The sequence below is a fragment of the Agelaius tricolor genome, unplaced genomic scaffold, assembly GCF_023055355.1.
Source record: "Agelaius tricolor isolate 1412-34295 unplaced genomic scaffold, bAgeTri1.0.p SCAF_6, whole genome shotgun sequence".
Lineage (NCBI taxonomy): Eukaryota > Metazoa > Chordata > Aves > Passeriformes > Icteridae > Agelaius > Agelaius tricolor.
The window spans coordinates 33,541,441-33,559,106 of NW_027269266.1; the positions used below are offsets into that span (position 1 = coordinate 33,541,441).

The following is a 17,666-nucleotide window of genomic DNA, read 5'->3' on the forward strand; positions in this document are numbered from 1 at the left end:
CATGTAAGGAACCTGAAGGTACCCAAGTCCATGGAAGCTGGTAAGATACATCCATGGGTCCTGAGGCAACTGCCCGAGGAAGTGGCTAAGCTAATCCATCATATTTGAGAAGTTATGGCAGTATAGTGAAGTTCTCACTGACTGGAAAATGGGGAATATAATTCCCATATAAAAAAAGGAAATAAGGAAGCCCCAGGCAACTACAGGCTGGTCAGTCTCACCTTAGTGCCTGGCAAGATCATGGAACAGATCCTTCTTTAAACTACACTTGGGCATATGGAAAATAAGGTGGTGATTTGTGACAGTCAGCACTGGCTTCACTCAAGGCAAATCATGCCTTAGAAATTTGCTGGCTTTCTATGATGGGCTTGTGCAGCGGTGGTGACCAGAGAAGGGCAACAGACATCACCTATCTGGACTTATGAAAAGCATTTGACACTGTCCTGCAAAATACTCTAAACAGGACAGATGTAGATTTGATTATCAGTGGATAAAATATTCTATGGATGGCCTCACTCAAAGAGCTGCGGTCAGCAGCTCAATGTCCAAGTGGGGAACAGTGATGAGTGATGTCCCTCAGGGGCCAGTATTGGGACTGATCCTTTTAAACATTTTTGTCAGTGACATGGACAGTGGGGTCAAGTGCACCCTCAGCAAGCTTGTCAGCAATACCAAGATGGGTGGTGTGGTATGGTGTGGTAACACACTGGAGTAAGGGGGTGCCATCCAGAGGGAGCTTCATGGGCTGAGAGGTGTGCCTGCGTGAACCTCATGTGGTTCAACAAGGCCAAGTGCAAAGTCCTGCATGTGGGTTGGGGCAATCCCAAACACAAGTACAGACTGGGCTGGGAATGGATTGAGAATAGGCCTGGGAAGAAGGACCCAGGTGTGTGGGTGGACAAGATGCTCATTGTACCCCAGCAATGTGTGTTTGCAGCACAGAGAGCCAAACGTGCCCTAGGCTGCATCAAAAGCTGCATGGCCAGCAGGCCAAGGGAGGTGATTCGCCCCCTCCGCTCTGCTCTAGTGAGACCCCACCTGGAGTGCTGTGTCCTGTTCTGGGGCCCCCAGCACAACAAAGACATTGACTTGTTACAAGGAGTCCTGGGCAGAGCCATTAGGTTGATCATGTGGGACAGTAGCACCTCTCCTACAAACACAGGCTGAGAGAGCTGGGGCTGCTCAGCCTGGAGAAGAGAAGGCTCCAGGGAGACCTTAGGGCAACCTTCCAGGACCTAAGGGGGGTCTAGAAGAAAGCTGGAAATAAGCTTTTCACAAGAGTAAGGAGTGATAGGACAAGGAGGAATGGCTTTAAATTAAAGGGGGGCAGGTTCAGATTAGATATTAGGAAAAAATTCTTTTCTAGAAGGGTGGTGATGTACAGGTTTCCCAGAGAGGCTGTGGACTCACCATCCCTGGAGGTGTTCAAGACCTGGCTGGAGCTTTGAGCAGCCTGGTTGTGTGGGAGGTGTCCCTGCCCATGGAAGGGGTATTGGAACTGGATGACCTTTAAGGTCCCTTTGAACTCAAACCATTCTATACAGGGAAAGAGACCAATGAATTCCTCTCTCCGTGGGGAAAATACAGAATGTTCTTTGGTGCATTTCAACAACACTATGAACAATTTTACTCTTGGAAACCAGTGAAAATATAGCCACTTTTCTCCTGTGAGGACTGACTTAAAGCATATCCCTCAGAAAGGAACAATGTCGCAGACCCCTATTGGGCTTCACCACACGGTACAAATCAGGGTGCAGAGGTTCATTGCTTAGGCTGATGGGAGCAGGCAGAGGTTCTGCAAACCTCAGCATGTTCCCTACTAAGGGAAGCCCACTTTTAACCTAATTACAGCCCTGTAACAGTAAACTAAAGACCTCTGGCTTTCAGGGTTTTTGCCAGTTCTACTTTTTTATATGTATTTTTTGTTGGATTTTTTAAGGTTTCTACCAGTTGCATGGTTTTCTAAGTATCAACAAAATTGTTCTGATTCAAGAAGAAAAATTCCCAAATTACTCACATTAGCCAGAAGTTCAGAACTTCTCCTATATTCAAGTGAGTATCAGTTACAGCAGTTGCACAGCTTCTCAGTGAGAATTAAAGTTTATTAGGGCAGGGGAAGCAGACAAGAACAAAAAACCAATACAATGACCAATACCCAGCACCTCTGCAAATCTTGATGCTTCGTAATTAGGCTACTTGACCCAACATTATATGCAAAGTTTACAAATTTCAGGGGCAAGCAGATGCAAAAAGATGCATCTTCTTCCTCATTGATAGCAGAGAAAATTATAACAAAGAATTCCTAATAGAGGAGGCTTTTGAAAATATCAGTCACAGCCCAAAATAGATAGCTACATAAACTGAACAGCCTGGGGAGGTTGTTGTAACGAAGATCTGAAGGAGTTCTGTGTGCCATTTCTCTCCTGATGCTGAGGATGAGTTTGGCCATCTATTCAGATGAAATAGATGGCCACCTCTGTGCAAATCATAGCAACTACAGAAACCTGCAGACAAAACAAAAGGAGTATAGTGAAACCATCTGAAGTCCCTACTAGTCTCAACAGGAATGTGTCTTGCAAAAGAGGGCTTTAATCAAACAGTACCAGTTTTAACAATTTGCTGCAAATGCTACAAAGCATAGTCAGGAGTACCCACAAGCAACATTTACCAACCAAAGACACTGTTAAGCTCTGCAAGTTAAGGGTCTTGCTGAACATCACTCACAAGGGAGATGGCTTCCACTGCACCCCAACTGGGGAGCCCCCAGCAGCCAAACCCAGGACCTGTATGGGCTCAGCCAGAAGTATCCCATTTGCTGGGGACAAGGACTGCCAGGCTCCAAGGTCCCAACAGAGACCACTCCAAGGTCCCAACAGAGACCACCTCACAGAGACCAGGGTGAGATCAGCTCTGGGAGGGCTGAGAAAAGCAAATGACTACTTCTTGCTTCAGTTTTATAAACAGACTTGCCCATATGGAGCTCCAAGACAAATCACAGCTTTTGGGTTTGATTTTGAAAGTCACATGTTTAAGCAGTAGAAATGTATGGAGAAAGAAGGATTACTGTATAAGCATGAAAGGTCTTAATGAACTAAGCGAGGTTCATGTCCCACACATTGAAGCAAAAATTTCCAGCAATTGAAACTACCATTTCATGACAATCTTCCTCATCCAGCACAAGAAAGTTGTTGAGACTGAAGAGAGAAATATTGAAACTACTTCCTCTTACATCCAGCAATTCCTCTGCTTAGAAATCTATCATACTATCATGAACTTATAGAATGCAAAGTTCCACCAAAATTGTCCTAATGTCATTGCTCCCAGAATCTGGGGTTTTCCAACCAAAATAATGTGAACAATGCACCTTTTCATTATTGGCAAGAAGTATTACTGCTGTTTGTTTCTATGGAAGTGGTCTATATGGAAGTCTACATGCAAGTGGTATGTGGAACAGGGTAAGAACATGCTAAGTGACAATAGACTCCAATTTTCTAACCTGGTGGTAGCAACACAGAAAAAAAACATGTAGGTGCTACTTCTTTCAAAGTAGAAGTCTTCTTCAATACAGAACCAGCATAGTAGAAAAAAAACATATTAATTAGAACTGGCAAACATGCAGCCTGTTGGTCAAAACTGGCCTTCTCAGCTTTTATTCAGCAGTAATAATCTGAAATTATGTACACTAGCTTCTCAGGTAAATTTACTTTTGAAGTCAAGCATTAAAAACTGCAATGCTTTTCCAAAAATCCAGAATAGTCTACAAATAACCAGTTCTTCCTCAACAGACAAGAAAAAGATGGGATTTACACCTTCTCTAAGCTCTTATGATTTTTCACTATGCCAGGTTTAAATATCTTTCCCTCCATAAGTGTTGCAGCTTAGCAACAAAAAAGAGCATAACAGCTTAAAAGTGTTTTGGCCCCCATAAAGAGCAAAGCAACTACTTCTTTGAGACCTATAAAAATAAAATTTACAGAAAACCTGTGCAAGTTGGGAAGAACAGTGCTTTTATACAAGTAAAGCAGTTATGCAAGCAAGCTCTAATTTAGACTTTTGTCAACAGGGACTACTTTGTTCAGAGAATCCATAGATACTACACTGACAATAGTAGCATAGGATAATCTCCTCTAGGGAGATTCTAGCCCTAGGAGACAGCTTGACACTAACGCTCTTTTTACAGTTTCAGAACTACTTTTAAGGGTAAAGAACTTGATTTATTTTCCCATGCTAGAAGGAAGAAAGGAAGTAGCTGAACTAGTCTAAACCAGAAGGCAATAGACAAGTTGTCATGGCTAAACAGGAAAACATCCTTCAGTTTAAAAAAAATATATATCTGTAATTTCAAATGCAACAATGATGTTTAGTCTTGAAACTGGGACATCTCCCACATTTGCCATAAACCAGGACAAACATATAAAATGGCGTTCAGAATCTGAAGCAAAATCCCCAATGTAAAAGAAATTACAGCAAATGCAACTTCAGGTGCAAAGCTAAAACAGACCCATGGCTCTAAAGCAGTAATGGAAGTCTACTTGTGTTCTCCTAAAGGCTTCCATCACCAGTGACCTGCTCAATTAACCTAAACCAATTCTTCTCACAGCCTTCTACAATCCAGGTACTATCAAAATAAATACAGTTAACAAAGTGCTGCCACAAACCAGATGACCTCATACAGTTTACTTGTTAAATTACAGGCATCACATCCTGACAAGTTTCACTCTTTTTTTGCTTATCCATTTTATTTATATGCCAAAATAGTTAGTTACAGTAGTTGCCTTTATCCAAACACATGAAGGACAGACACACTGCATACAAAACACTAGCTCAAGGTACTCAGTGTACAGGTATTGGGACAGAAGTTAATTTTCTTCACAGTAGCTGTAATGGGGCTGTGTTTTAGATTTGTGATGAGAACCATATTAATAACACAGGGTTGCTTTACTTATTGCTGAGCTATGCTTGCACAGCACCAAGGCCTTTTCTGCTTCTCACAATGCCCCACCATCTAGCAGGCTGGTGATCTGAAAGCTGTAAAGGACAGAGCTGAGACAGCTGACCCCAACTGACCCAAGAGATATCCCATATGAGATCACACTCAGCATATTAAGATGCGGGAAGGAGGATGAAGAGAGGAGTGTTTGGAGTGATGGCATTTGTCGTCCCAAGTAATCATTATGTGTGATGGAGCCCTGCTTTCCTCGACATGGCTCAACACCTGCCTGTCCACGGGAAGTGGTGAATGAATTCCTTGTTTTGCTTTGCTTGCATGCACAGTTTTTGCTTTCACTATTGAACTGCCTTCATTTCAACCCATGATTTTTCTCATGTTTGTTTCTGATTCTCTCCCCTATTGCACTGGTGGAGAATGAGCAAGTGCCTGCATGGGGCTGAGCTGTCCACCAGGATCAAACCAAGCCAGAAAATGGCAGAATTAAGGTAACATAAAACCTTGATATATTTTCCTTAAATAGAATAAAGACAGTGCTTAATTACACATCCCCACTACTTTGGAAGTTAGGAGGATAAGTGTTTTTTTTGTTCAAGAAGTCTATCCACAATACCAGTTCTAAACACTTTGGATATTCCTTTATAGGTTAGTTCTGTAAGGGGAACCAATGAAACTTACATCATCGAATACACAGTGGATTTAATGAAACTTACTTTGGATTTAATTAAATTTACTTATTTTGCTATTTTAATAAATAACACAAGCACTTGAAGAACATTAGGAGAACAAGGAAATACACAACAGGAAACAGAGCATTTAATAAAATTATACAGAAGCATCTTACCCTGTGAAATGCCATGTGACTGTGGTAGCCTTTACGCACCATGAGACAGGAACACTTACACTGGAGTTGAAATGGCCACAGGCAAAATTAATTCCTAATTTACAGGAAAAAAAATTCAGAACTTAAATCCTCTTTCACTAAGTTTAAATATAACCCAATATATCACATGCTGGCTATATTTTACAGGAACAACTACTGTCACCTCAGAAGTAAACGCTTTAATTATGCTAAAACTGTTGCAATAGTTTACTGAGGCAAACAAAACTGTACCTTGGGTAATTAATTTTTTTTCTTTTGCAAAATAAGAAGCACAGCTGGCATATTAATAGGCCAATACTTGGGGATAGAACTGGCAGCATAGTCAGGAACACGTGACATTTCCTGTGCCAGAGAGGAGATCTCTGGAAGCTTCAATGTATTTATATAAACTGTTTTGGTCTTTATTGCTATTAGGTTTTACTGACGGATTTCCTCTCTGTGGACCAAAACAAGTGAATCACTATTTTCCTCTCCTCCTTCATACATGATATTTACAAAGAAAGCCTAGCTTTCACAGATGCCTCCCTTCCATCTGAGGAGGGGCAAAAGAGGAGAGCAGGGAGCAAACCTCAAAAGATTCAGCATTCATAGTTAAGAGTGGGTATGGAAGGTAAATAGCAAGGTAGCAGCTGTGGCAAGCAGGTACAGAACAATCCAAAATAACTGCATGATTACAACATTGTTTAGATGAGTCTTAATGACAAATTAATTACTCAGGTCAAAACACAATCCCCGGTCACCTTTCCAAAGTGGGTGGAGTAGCACGTGACATATTCAGCCCCAGCAGAGCCAAGAACAAAGAGGAACTACTGCTGTAGTTACATGTCCCCAGTGTTTTCTTTGTGCTGTCACTGCATTTACCTTACTGTCCCATAAGCTGACCTACAGAGAACAAGTGGCAGAAAGCTAAAACTTTTTTGCTAATTCAGCCCCCAAACTTGCCTGCTGTAAGATCTGCTGAACAACAGTGCAAGAGACCAGCCAGGAAACTCCCAAGGGAGAGATATAAAGGGAGACTCCCTTTTCTAGCAAGAGCTTGAAGTCTTTTTAAACAGCACTTAGGATGGATTTGCTAATCTGTGCAGATGTACCTTGGCTACTGTCTCATGTACAAATCAGACCTCTAATCATACTCCCAAATAATGCTGTAACTAAAGTCTTAAACGTCTTCACTTTCTTAGAAAAAAAGTATAATTTCACTGCTCAGCAATTTTTATAGCACTCAAGTCTGTAAGAATGAGAAGATAAAGAGTATCAGTGGCAGTATCAGTAATCAGTGGAAATGTATAATCTTGTCCCTAATTTCTGCACCCCACCATGATTCCTGTCCATACCCAGTGCCCAGCAGGTCAAATAGACAGCAAACCTCAGATGTGTGAACTGCACGGATGTCAGGTCACCCCCAGCACCTCATGAATACCCCACTCCATCTGCAACAATCTCCCCTTAGATGCACCAACACCCTTTATCCTACCAAGCAAAGCAAGTTTTGTATAGATTAGCAAATAGGGAGGTATTTTGAGTGTTGCTTAGAATATTGGTTTAATATACTGGTTATTTTTGTAAGATTGTTCATCAAAAGATACTCTGAAATGTTTAAATGTAGGATTCAAACATTATTTCTATAATACATTTTGATCTGCCAGATATTGTTTTTTGATCTCAGCATTTTTATACTTGATGTTTATGCTCAGATGTGTGCTTACATTGTATTGTTTCAGTTTGAAGATTATTTCCAATCATGGAATCACAGCATGGGTGAGGTTGGACAGGATCTGGTCCAACCTCCCTGCTCAATCCTGGAGTACATGGCACAGGATTGCATCCAGATGATTTTTGAATATCTCCAGTGACAGAGACTCCCCAGTAATTTACAGAATCCAGAATATTTAAACTGAACAGCAGAATGATGGGGAGAAAAAAAGCTTAGCTTTGACAGTTCTTTTGTCCTAGAAATTTTCAGTCAGACTTTCCAAGCAGTCATGTTATTCTGAATAATAATTTGGAATATTGTATTCGAATGTACGAGGAACATAAAGTAATATTCTAATTTTTCCAGTTTAAAAGAAAAGAGTGATTAGTGGAAATCACTCTTAAAAAACAAAACAAAACAAAACAAAACCAGAAAACAAGAGCAGAAATATCAAACCTTGTCACTTGGTGGCAGCACAACAAAGAAAACCAAAACACGAGCAAGACCACATAATTGCTTCCCAGGACATATTACTTTAATATCTCTCCTACAAATGCCAGAATTCCTGGAAGGCTCTAGTCACTTCACATATCCAAGGCAGGCATCTAAAATTTTAAGACTACTGACTTCACATTCAGAGATACTAAAAGCTCAAAATTAAAAGAGCTTTATTTCAGTCTTTTTGACATGTTTAGAGGTTCACCTACCTCCACCAAAATTGCCAGTAACATGCTAACTAGTATTCCCAAACAGGTGCAAGGCTGAGCAAGCAAGCAGAAGCAATACTTGAAAGCCAACAGTTCCTACAAACTGAACAAAATAGGGGACCCTGAGTCAGATGCACCATGGATTTGGATTTCATGCCACCAGAAAAGGGCTGACAGCACACCAGAAAACTCATTACAGTCCTACATCTCTTCCACCAGCTGAAACTCTTGCCAGCATCACACATGAAAGGCAACACCACACACAGTAAGTACCCACCAGTGCTATTGTAGTCAGTGACAATGAATGAGAACTGATAGTCTTCACCCATTTAAATAATTGATGTTAAGCAAAGGTTAGATTTAATTAAATTAGTAATATTTAATAATAATTAAATAATTTAGCAAACGCTTTCAAGAAACATTTGAAAGTGCTACTACTGAAGCAGGAAAGGGATGCAATGAGAACAAAAAAGATCTGCTGACTTCCTTCTCTGAGTAATGTTGTAGCAAAGTGTCATTTATCAAAGGGCCAACAGGATGGTTATCTTTTCTCTCAAACTGGTCTTCTACACATAGATGTACAAAGACATACAAACTACACAATGTCTTATTTCTGTAACCACATGATAAACAGCTTGGTTTCACTAGAATTCTAAAATCTAAAATTTTGTTTTAGATTACTATTTGTAATCTACGTGCCAAATTTACTAATAGGATTACCATATGCTATTACATCATTAACTCACAAGTTGCAATGACAGTCCTATTTTCTCTATATTAGATCTTTATTATTATAACTACAAGATTTAAAACACAGTCATTTCTTAATAACAATCCCATACAAAAGCAACTAATGAAGTCTTTATAGTACTGAGGGGTTTTTGTACCAAACATAAGATGATATTACCCAAACAATTGATTTCTGGAACAAAGAATTTGAGCTTAAAAGAGCAGAGTACTCGTGTGCAAGCTTCAGGGAGGTGCAGGCATCAGTTTAAGCCAAGCATTAGGACGTAAGTATGACTTGTACCACAGAAGAGTGACTACAATAGTTAAAAATATTAAATAAATTCAAGAGGAGAAGATAAGCTCTGCCTCCTTTCCCCCTACCTAACCAAACAGCTTACTGTTGTCTGGTATACATGCAGTCTGGTAGGGCCCTTCAATTTTATCAGCTTCATTAAAACTCCACTTTCAGTGGGACACACATGAAACAACAGCCTAATCCAGCATTGCAGCAAGGAGATAAAATGGAGACCAAGGGAGAGAGATGAAAGTGAACACAGAAAGCAAGAGAAATGCAGCAGTTTGCCATCAGAGGGAGTACGAGCTTTAAACAAGAGTGTTCAGCTTCTAGGTGGGAACAGACACACAGTTCTGTGATTATGAACACCTACACAGGCTTAAGGGAGGGCTGGTCCTCCAAATTCTTATTGAGACACAGCACATATGTGAAAAAGCTGCAAGAAAACAAAGTTTGTGTTGAAAAGCAGAGCTGCTATGCTATTTTTACAAGTAGAAAATAGGATACAATGGGATAATGAAAAACAACTTCAAAGTTCTGCCCATGTAAATTACTAATATTTTTTAAAGTTAGGAAAATGTGCTCCTGATCCTTTTTTTCAGTAAACTTACTGCCTTTAAAAGAAAAAAAAAAAACAACATCCTATATCACAACATGGAACTTGGTTTTGGGCCTGACTTAAATGAAAAGGGAAACGTTAACAAGTAAGGCACAGGACTATTTATCAATTTTATCCCAAACTCTCAGCTCCACTTCAGTGCTGTTTAGTGCCAAATGTGCCTTCAACACACTGCATGCTCCTCAACCTTACCTGTAAGAGCAGATCCTCGGCTGAGGCATGAAGAAAAGAGAGGTGAATGATTCTGTGTAAAAAGAAATAATATTCCACTACTTCCACCACCACACACAGGTTTCTAAGATTTCTTTTTTATCCCTGTTCCTAAAGAAGAAAGATAAACCATTCAGCATATTTAAGACTGCCATACAAGGTCTAGACAACAATGAAGCACTATCAGACCGACTCTGTTTCAAAAAGGAAAAATGTTTGTCCATTTATCTGTGTCCCAAGTTGCAGAATACACTAACTTCCACATACACTAGGAAAAAACGGTTGTCTATATTCCAGAGGTACTGAAAAAGTAGCAGAGTAGGTCTACAGTACCTCACTGTATTTTCTACATCCAAACAATGGAGCCATTCATTTGCTCATCTTCATTTTTCCCCCTTTAAAAGTGGTCTCAGCAAAATCAGCAGAGGTCTGGCACCTTTTAAAAATAGTGTCAATTGCATTTTAGGTAGGGGAAATAAAAAAAGACTGCTTCCCTAATTTTAAAAGGAAGGTGATCTAAAATCTGATTGAATCATAGCAAAATAACTCTCGTTGGGGTGGTGAGAGGGAAACACACTTTTTCACAGGAATCAAAAGCTGGAGGCACATACTTGGTGTTAAGTACGTTGCCTGCTTAGGACAAGTGTAAATGAGTCATACCATCTGTACTCACATTCAAATGATAGTCTGGCAAGATAGCAGGGATAACACAAAGCAATATGATGCTCTGCTCTTAATGCTATGGATGCAGTTAAGCTGGGAAATAGAGGGAGACTTAGCAGTTAAACTAAGAGCTACCTACAGTGGCAGACACTGAACACCTTGTTCTCTGAATTTATAATTAGTTGTAGAATGCTACACAGAAATCAATAGTACAGAAGTACCTACAAACTCATATATAACAATACTGCAGAGGCTGATTAATGCTGTATTTCAGATGAATATTCCTATCTCACAGAATAATGCAGATAGGCTCAAAGTATAAATAGATTGGAGCAAGAAGTCATTGTGGAACATCAATAATTCAGAGGGAAGCTATTTAAGATAACCATTTGTTATAGAGACAAGACCAAATGCATTGACTAAGGAAAAAAAACAACCAGAAAACAACAGAATCAACACTGGCAAGCAGCCTTCTGAAGCAAGTTGTGCTGAGCAGAGTAAAAGCAATAAACACATTAGAAGAAACGAGGAGCTCACAAAGGTGCAGTGTGAGACTAATCTCAGCAAAGGTGGGGGAAGTCTCATCCAAAAAGATGCCTCATGGCAGCATCTGAGCCAGGGCAGACAAAGCCACCACCAGTGTCTGGAGCAACGTGCCACAGAAAACTGCCATTCCCAAAACAGCTGGGTGGGTGGGGGACCCAAACTCATGGAAGTCATAACCAAGACTTATCATGAAACAAATTATTAATACTGGAAAAATGTGCCAAGTTCAGGTGTCTTCAGTACTCTTTAAAATCCTGGAAAGTCAAACTGTGGGAGCCTGAGCTTACCAACACCATTTTAGTTGTAATAAAAGCAATATATTTTAAAGTGCAAAACTAAGCTTTCCTTTGGATCTCAGGATATGTAATTTAACATATGTAGCACTGAAACCTCCATCTTTTACATCTGATGAGTATCAGTGGTACCAAATGATGCTAAAGACTGTTTCAATGTAGCACAAACACAGAGTTTATTTATCATGGTTAGATATAAACTAGAGTACGTACAGGAAGGACAACAAGTTCTTCCCAAGATATTCCTCAATATCTTGGGGGCTGGAAGGAGGAGAATTGACATCCATCTGCTGTTCCAAAATCCTTGTGATGATTTGTTTATATTTGTACCAAGCTTTGAGCAGCATAAATGTACAAATAATTTAAAATGGTATCTCACTTTCTCCTTGTTTTCATGCCTTCATCTTTTAATTATACGAGAAAACTGTTTACAATCTTAAAAAAAGATCACCGATGTACTTATGATGGTTTACTTACTTGATTCCCTAATTTTTTGTTGGTTAAAATCAGGCATATTATTTCAGAGCTTTCTAGTGGTTATATTAACAGCATTTACAATTCCCAGCAGGTTTAGCAGCAGCAGCAGATATTCACAGGGATGTCTGTCCCCAATAATCACAGTTCACAAGTAGGTACACTAACATAAAATCAATACCATTAACATACACATGCAGCTGTGAGCCAAGCTGATTTGAGGGGAAGGAGGAGGATTTGAGGGGGTAGGAGGATGCTATCCCTTACTGTTTCCTCAGTGACTACTATTTACCAAGGACAACCACGTGGAGGAGCTTCACAGGCAAACAAAGCAGTAATTCAAGCTGTTTCATTATGAATCAGCAGAACTGTCAGAGATCATATTTTATTTTTAAATAAAAGTAAATTAAAAACCAGATTTAATAGTTCTCCTGATGTTGAATCTGACTCTGTGATTTGCTATTCAGATAAAAGCTTTGAGCTTGAACAGTTCCCTGGCATAAAACGAGAGGTGAAATAACGACCTGACAAGCCTGAGGATTTGTGAACCTACAAAGCATCCCAAATGACATAAGTGAAAACACGTGTTGATCCTCTGATGTTCACACCACTGTTAAAAATGAAAAATGATCAAAGCAGAAGAGGAATAAGATCCTCTAACAAATCCAGAAACCTTTACCTACATGTTATTTCAGCATGTGCACATGTATAATTTCGAACAATAACTACTTATACAAAAAGCCATATCAACATTGAAAATTCTTATGACATACACCTTAAAAAAACCCACAAACAAAGTAGTGCAGCTACTGCACTCAGATGCAGCTATGGCCTTCATTTTCACTTTTACTATTCTTTAAGCACTTCAGAGATAATTTCCATTTAAAAATTTGGGAAGAAGGCAAAGCAAGCAGAAGATGAATTCTGATCAAACTTAACATCAAAAGGACAGATAGACAATAGCATTTCTCCTCAAGCTGAGAGAAGAAATCTTTACATTTCACACATCTTTTAGCAAGGTAATTATCTGGATAAAAACGAGGTGGTGTGCTATGAGTCACAGCAGTTCATACATAAATCAACCCATTAAGAAACTTCAGAGCCAGGACAGACTTCTTTAGAACCTACAGCTACTCTTCAAAAACACTGTACATAAGACAAGAAAAGAGTAATGCTTTCTATTCTGAACAGATGCCTGTCACATTCAAAGAGAAATCAAGAAGTGATGTTCATAGACATTAATATCAGAAGAAAGCACAGGTTTGCAGCTATTTGAGTCTATGTTTGTCCATAGCAGGTTACCTGTCTAAGTCTACAGTCACAGAAACCTCAGTGCTTAAAACACACAGGAGGACTGAAGAGTTAAAACCCTCAGATTATGACTGTGGAACAGAGACTTTCTAGTATACAGCAATGACATATTTCAGAACATCCATGGGAAGACAGCAGTTAAAAATGGATATTGGGTAGAGGGAGGAAAGAATTGCATACTTTAGGTATCTGCCAAGGCACAAAGATTAGACTTGATCAATAGTATTTATAGGATGGCAGGGTGGAAGTTTGTGAGGTCATCTTTTACCAGCACACCACCTTTAGGAAATTGTTTCTTGATTTATGGGTTTTAATCATTACTATTTAATTTTCATGTATCTGAATTTTAACATTTCCACTCTACCAAATACAAGGGTAGGAAAAACAGGTAGAACGGTTAGTAGTATTTTTGATAATACACATCCATCAGACAGAATGATAAAACCTAAATGCTATTTCAAACAAAAAAAAGTATGCATTTGCAAAATTCAGTTACAGGCATAAAAAAAGAATGCCTACTGGAAATATTCAGCTCATGCATTAACAGAAACAAGCCACCATAAGTAAAAGCTTCCTTGGAGTTGTTTCTCCCTCCCTGAAAGAAAACAGTGCCTTTAAAAGACTATTTTTAGATTAATTTTTGAAAGCAAAAATAGAAGTACATCCAAATGGCCTCACTGGATCTTTAATGAGGAAGTGCCATAATACACTGGGAATAACAGTGCATGCAGTCATTTCTCTATTCCCAGGGCCAGCAATGCAAACAGCAATTGTCTTCTTAATCCTATTGACTAGGCCTTTAAAAAATCGGAAAACATAACAAAATATATGGAATAAGCAGCTCTTTGAATAGATTTAAGAATCTGCAATTTCATATAGACACTAGCACACATGGGGTGGTGTGGTCTTTATCAGCCTTGAGGCTATTGTAACAGGATAAAAACATGTTTTTAAAATGGAAGAGTCAGAATTCACTTGGAATAGAGGCATTCCACATAGGTGTGTCAGAACAAAGCTTTGAGATTTTAACACTGCTAAATGATACACAGCTTTCATTCCCCAAAATGCACAACAGTAAAAGATAACTGGCCAGTAGACTCAGACACATTTTCACATATGGATGTAGCAGCACTTCACCTTAGAAGAGGAGTAAATCAGTCAACTGCAAGTCAAGTATTTGCGTGAAAAACAAGATCCACATTTTCCAGTTCACTGTAATTCCATAGGAAACACAGAGGGTACTACCACACACTTTAGGACTTTCTTATTCAAGGGAAAAATCCAGTTGCTTGGACAGGACACATGGCCAAACATGTGCACTCTGTCAATTGCTTTTTGTGCACTCCTTTATGTGCACTCTGTCAATTGCTTAAAGCTTAAATCATGACTGCCACTTCCACATAATTGAATGAGGCAAACTGGCATTCTTACCTGCCAGGCACAAGTGCCACAGCAGATTCACTACATCAATACAGCCTGCAAAGGGAAGAAAATCAGATGCCTCTGACTGCCAGAAGTCAGTCACCTTCTCTATCTGACCTGAGGACTGCTGTACATAAGAGCACAGTTTTGGAGTTCAGCAAGATGTGACCATTACAAGAGCATTACAAGAAAAAAAAAGGGTAATTTTTTTTTAAAAATACCATTACATTTCAGTTCGTGGAACACTGCAAGGGATGAGAAAAAAGACAGGTTAACTGTTACAGCTTGGTGGACACAGACATTCTCAGGAAAATGAATCCCAACCATGTCATGCCATCAATCTAAAGAAGAGCACACAAACCAAACTAAGACCTTGCTCAGTTAAAGTGCCATTACACTGACTAAAAAGAATTCACTTCCAAAGTATGTTTGCCTACCTACAATTATCGAGGTGCAATTCTCTTAAACACAAATAAAACAAGTCAGATTTTTTCTTGACAGACAGGAACCGAAGAATTGTGCCACATGAAAATTTCAAGTTTTTCACTTATTCGGGGTGAAGATAGGGGCCAGATGGGAAAAGATTGTGAGAACCCATCTCCTTTTTTGAGGAAAAACTGTGGGAGCTGGACCTCTTAGGTTAGAGAAGACAGAGAGGGGATCTCATCAATGCTTATAAATATCTTAAAGGTGGATGCCAAGAGGATGGTGCCCAGTGACAGGACAAGGAGCAGTGTCCATAAACCAAACCACAAGAAGTTTCACTTCAACACAAGGAGCAGCTTATTTTCATTGAGGTGACAGAGCACTGGAACAGGCTGCCCAAAGAGGTCGTGGGGCCTCCCTCTCCAGAGATGTTTAAAATCCACCTGAGTGTGTTTCTGTCACCTGCTCTGTGTGACCCTGCCTTGGGAGGGGTTGGACTGATATCTCCAGAGGTCATTTCCAACCCTGGTGATGAACACACCTTCCAACCTTCCAAACACAGTACAGCAAAATAATGTGCACTAAACAGGGTGTAATCCAGCACACCAAAACCAGCCACAAAAGAAACCCCCTGTAAAATGATTATCCTAGCATCTTTCCACAAGATCACCAGGTGTGACACTCTTCAGAACAGACAGCTGATTGCTTTACTAACACTTTTTTAAATTAATCCCTACCTGTGTTGAGAAGAAGGGCAGATCTGGGCAAATCAAAGTGAGTTATCCTGAGTGCTATTTTTGCTTTTTGGATGCACTTAAATAGCACATGACAACCTTTACACTGCATTAATTACTTTAATGCACTAATTACTTTACTTTTATTACTTTTGCTATACTTTCCAATTTGTGATTTTATCAGAGCAGCTAACAAAGACAGAAATTAAAAATATATTTTAAGTTGTTTTAATTACATGTGCCACTAATTAAAATCTTCCAAAAATATCCTGAGTGAAGTAGTCCACAGTATTTCCTTCATAGAACGACAGTTAATGAGCTGAATCAATGACTTGGGGGTGGCCACAAAGTCTGTCAAAATTTTAGGGTTAGCACAGTTCTGTCAGACTTCACTTCATAGCAGAAGCTTTTCTTTTTCCCAGCTTCTTCTGATTTTCAACACTGAACAGACCAATTAAGAGGGGTAATTGTAAAGAAAATACCATTTGTTCCAGAAGAGGCTACTGTCTAATGCTGCTTTCAAACAGTGAGCTTTCACAAACTCGTTCCAAGTGCTTAGCTCATGACTTCCGCTCATGAAGCAGTCTGAATTCAATCCTCTGGCAAGAAATATATACTACTTAAGTGCTATTTTTTATAATTCTTTGAAAGCAAGTAGATGCTATACTTAAATCTTAGCAAGTTATATTCATATCCTTTCCTAATGTAATTTTTAAATCAAAAATTTCCTTCCTGTTCTCTATGTACTCAAGCTCAAACATTCCCTTGAAATTCCCACAATCCATGCCAATAAACCACACTGAAAATAGATTAACCTTTTGTCTAGTCTTATCACTGAGAACCTTTGTACAACATAATACAAAAAGCACAACAAAAACTACTCTGTATCTTCTATGAACATGGAACATAAAGTACAGAATAACAAGAAATTTGCCATAAATGTAACTTAATTTGCAGCACTGACTCTGATTTTTAAAAACTAATAGCTACATAAAACAGGTATTCTTAAAACTTTGCATACTTTTAGTAACTTGGTTTATTTCAGCATAGCAAAGAAGATTCTGCTATCCTCTCATATTCTGTCCTCTTACCAAGAAAATCTATAATCTGATACTTAGGTAAGCTGTTTTAAATATCAAACTATGTTTCCTATTAACACTGTACAAAATAGTTCTTTATTTAATGTTTGTCATTCTCATTCCCTCTCCCACCCTCCCGTGTTCATTTGTTTATGTTTTACATTTTTTGTCACCCATCTGGGTTTTGGCACCTACTAGAAGCAGCCCACAGCAGAGACAGCTGACCTACTCAGAAAGCAGCTCTTGAACAGTTGCCTATGACTTTTAGGCTAAAATTAAAAAAAAAAAAATGAAATGGTGCTGATGATCAGCTTTAAGAACCACCCTGAAGTAGGGGCTGTAACCTAAGTCTTCAAAAGCATACAGGTAATATGTAGGCAACTGTTTGTTTGGAAACTGTTAAGAACAATTTTATTATACCCTAATATACTGATAATTATTCTCAGTGCTTTCTCACAGACAAAAGACATGCCAAATTTGTTTGTTTTTTTTAAACGAAGCTTTGTAGTTTTACCATTGCCTATTCCGGAACATAAAACCAGTCAGATGAATGGCCTCATCCCCGACCTGCTGAATTAAATGTTATTACAGCACAATCAAACCCAGAAACAGAATAAACTAAGGAACAGTCCAC

General features: G+C 39.1%; 1 protein-coding gene across 2 annotated transcripts in view; it reads right to left on the reverse strand.

The window, feature by feature from the left end:
* Positions 1 to 17,666, reverse strand: part of ANKRD28 (ankyrin repeat domain 28) — a 119,951-nt gene that overhangs the window by 89,999 nt on the left and 12,286 nt on the right. The window contains exon 2 of one of the 2 annotated variants that reach the window (XM_071429274.1): positions 5,793 to 5,886. The exons of the other annotated variant lie outside the window; for it this stretch is intronic. Within the exon in view, the coding sequence (XP_071285375.1) occupies positions 5,793 to 5,834 (42 nt within the window). The 5' untranslated portion in view covers positions 5,835 to 5,886. The remainder of the gene's footprint in view (positions 1 to 5,792; positions 5,887 to 17,666) is intronic. 2 annotated transcript variants of the gene reach the window in all.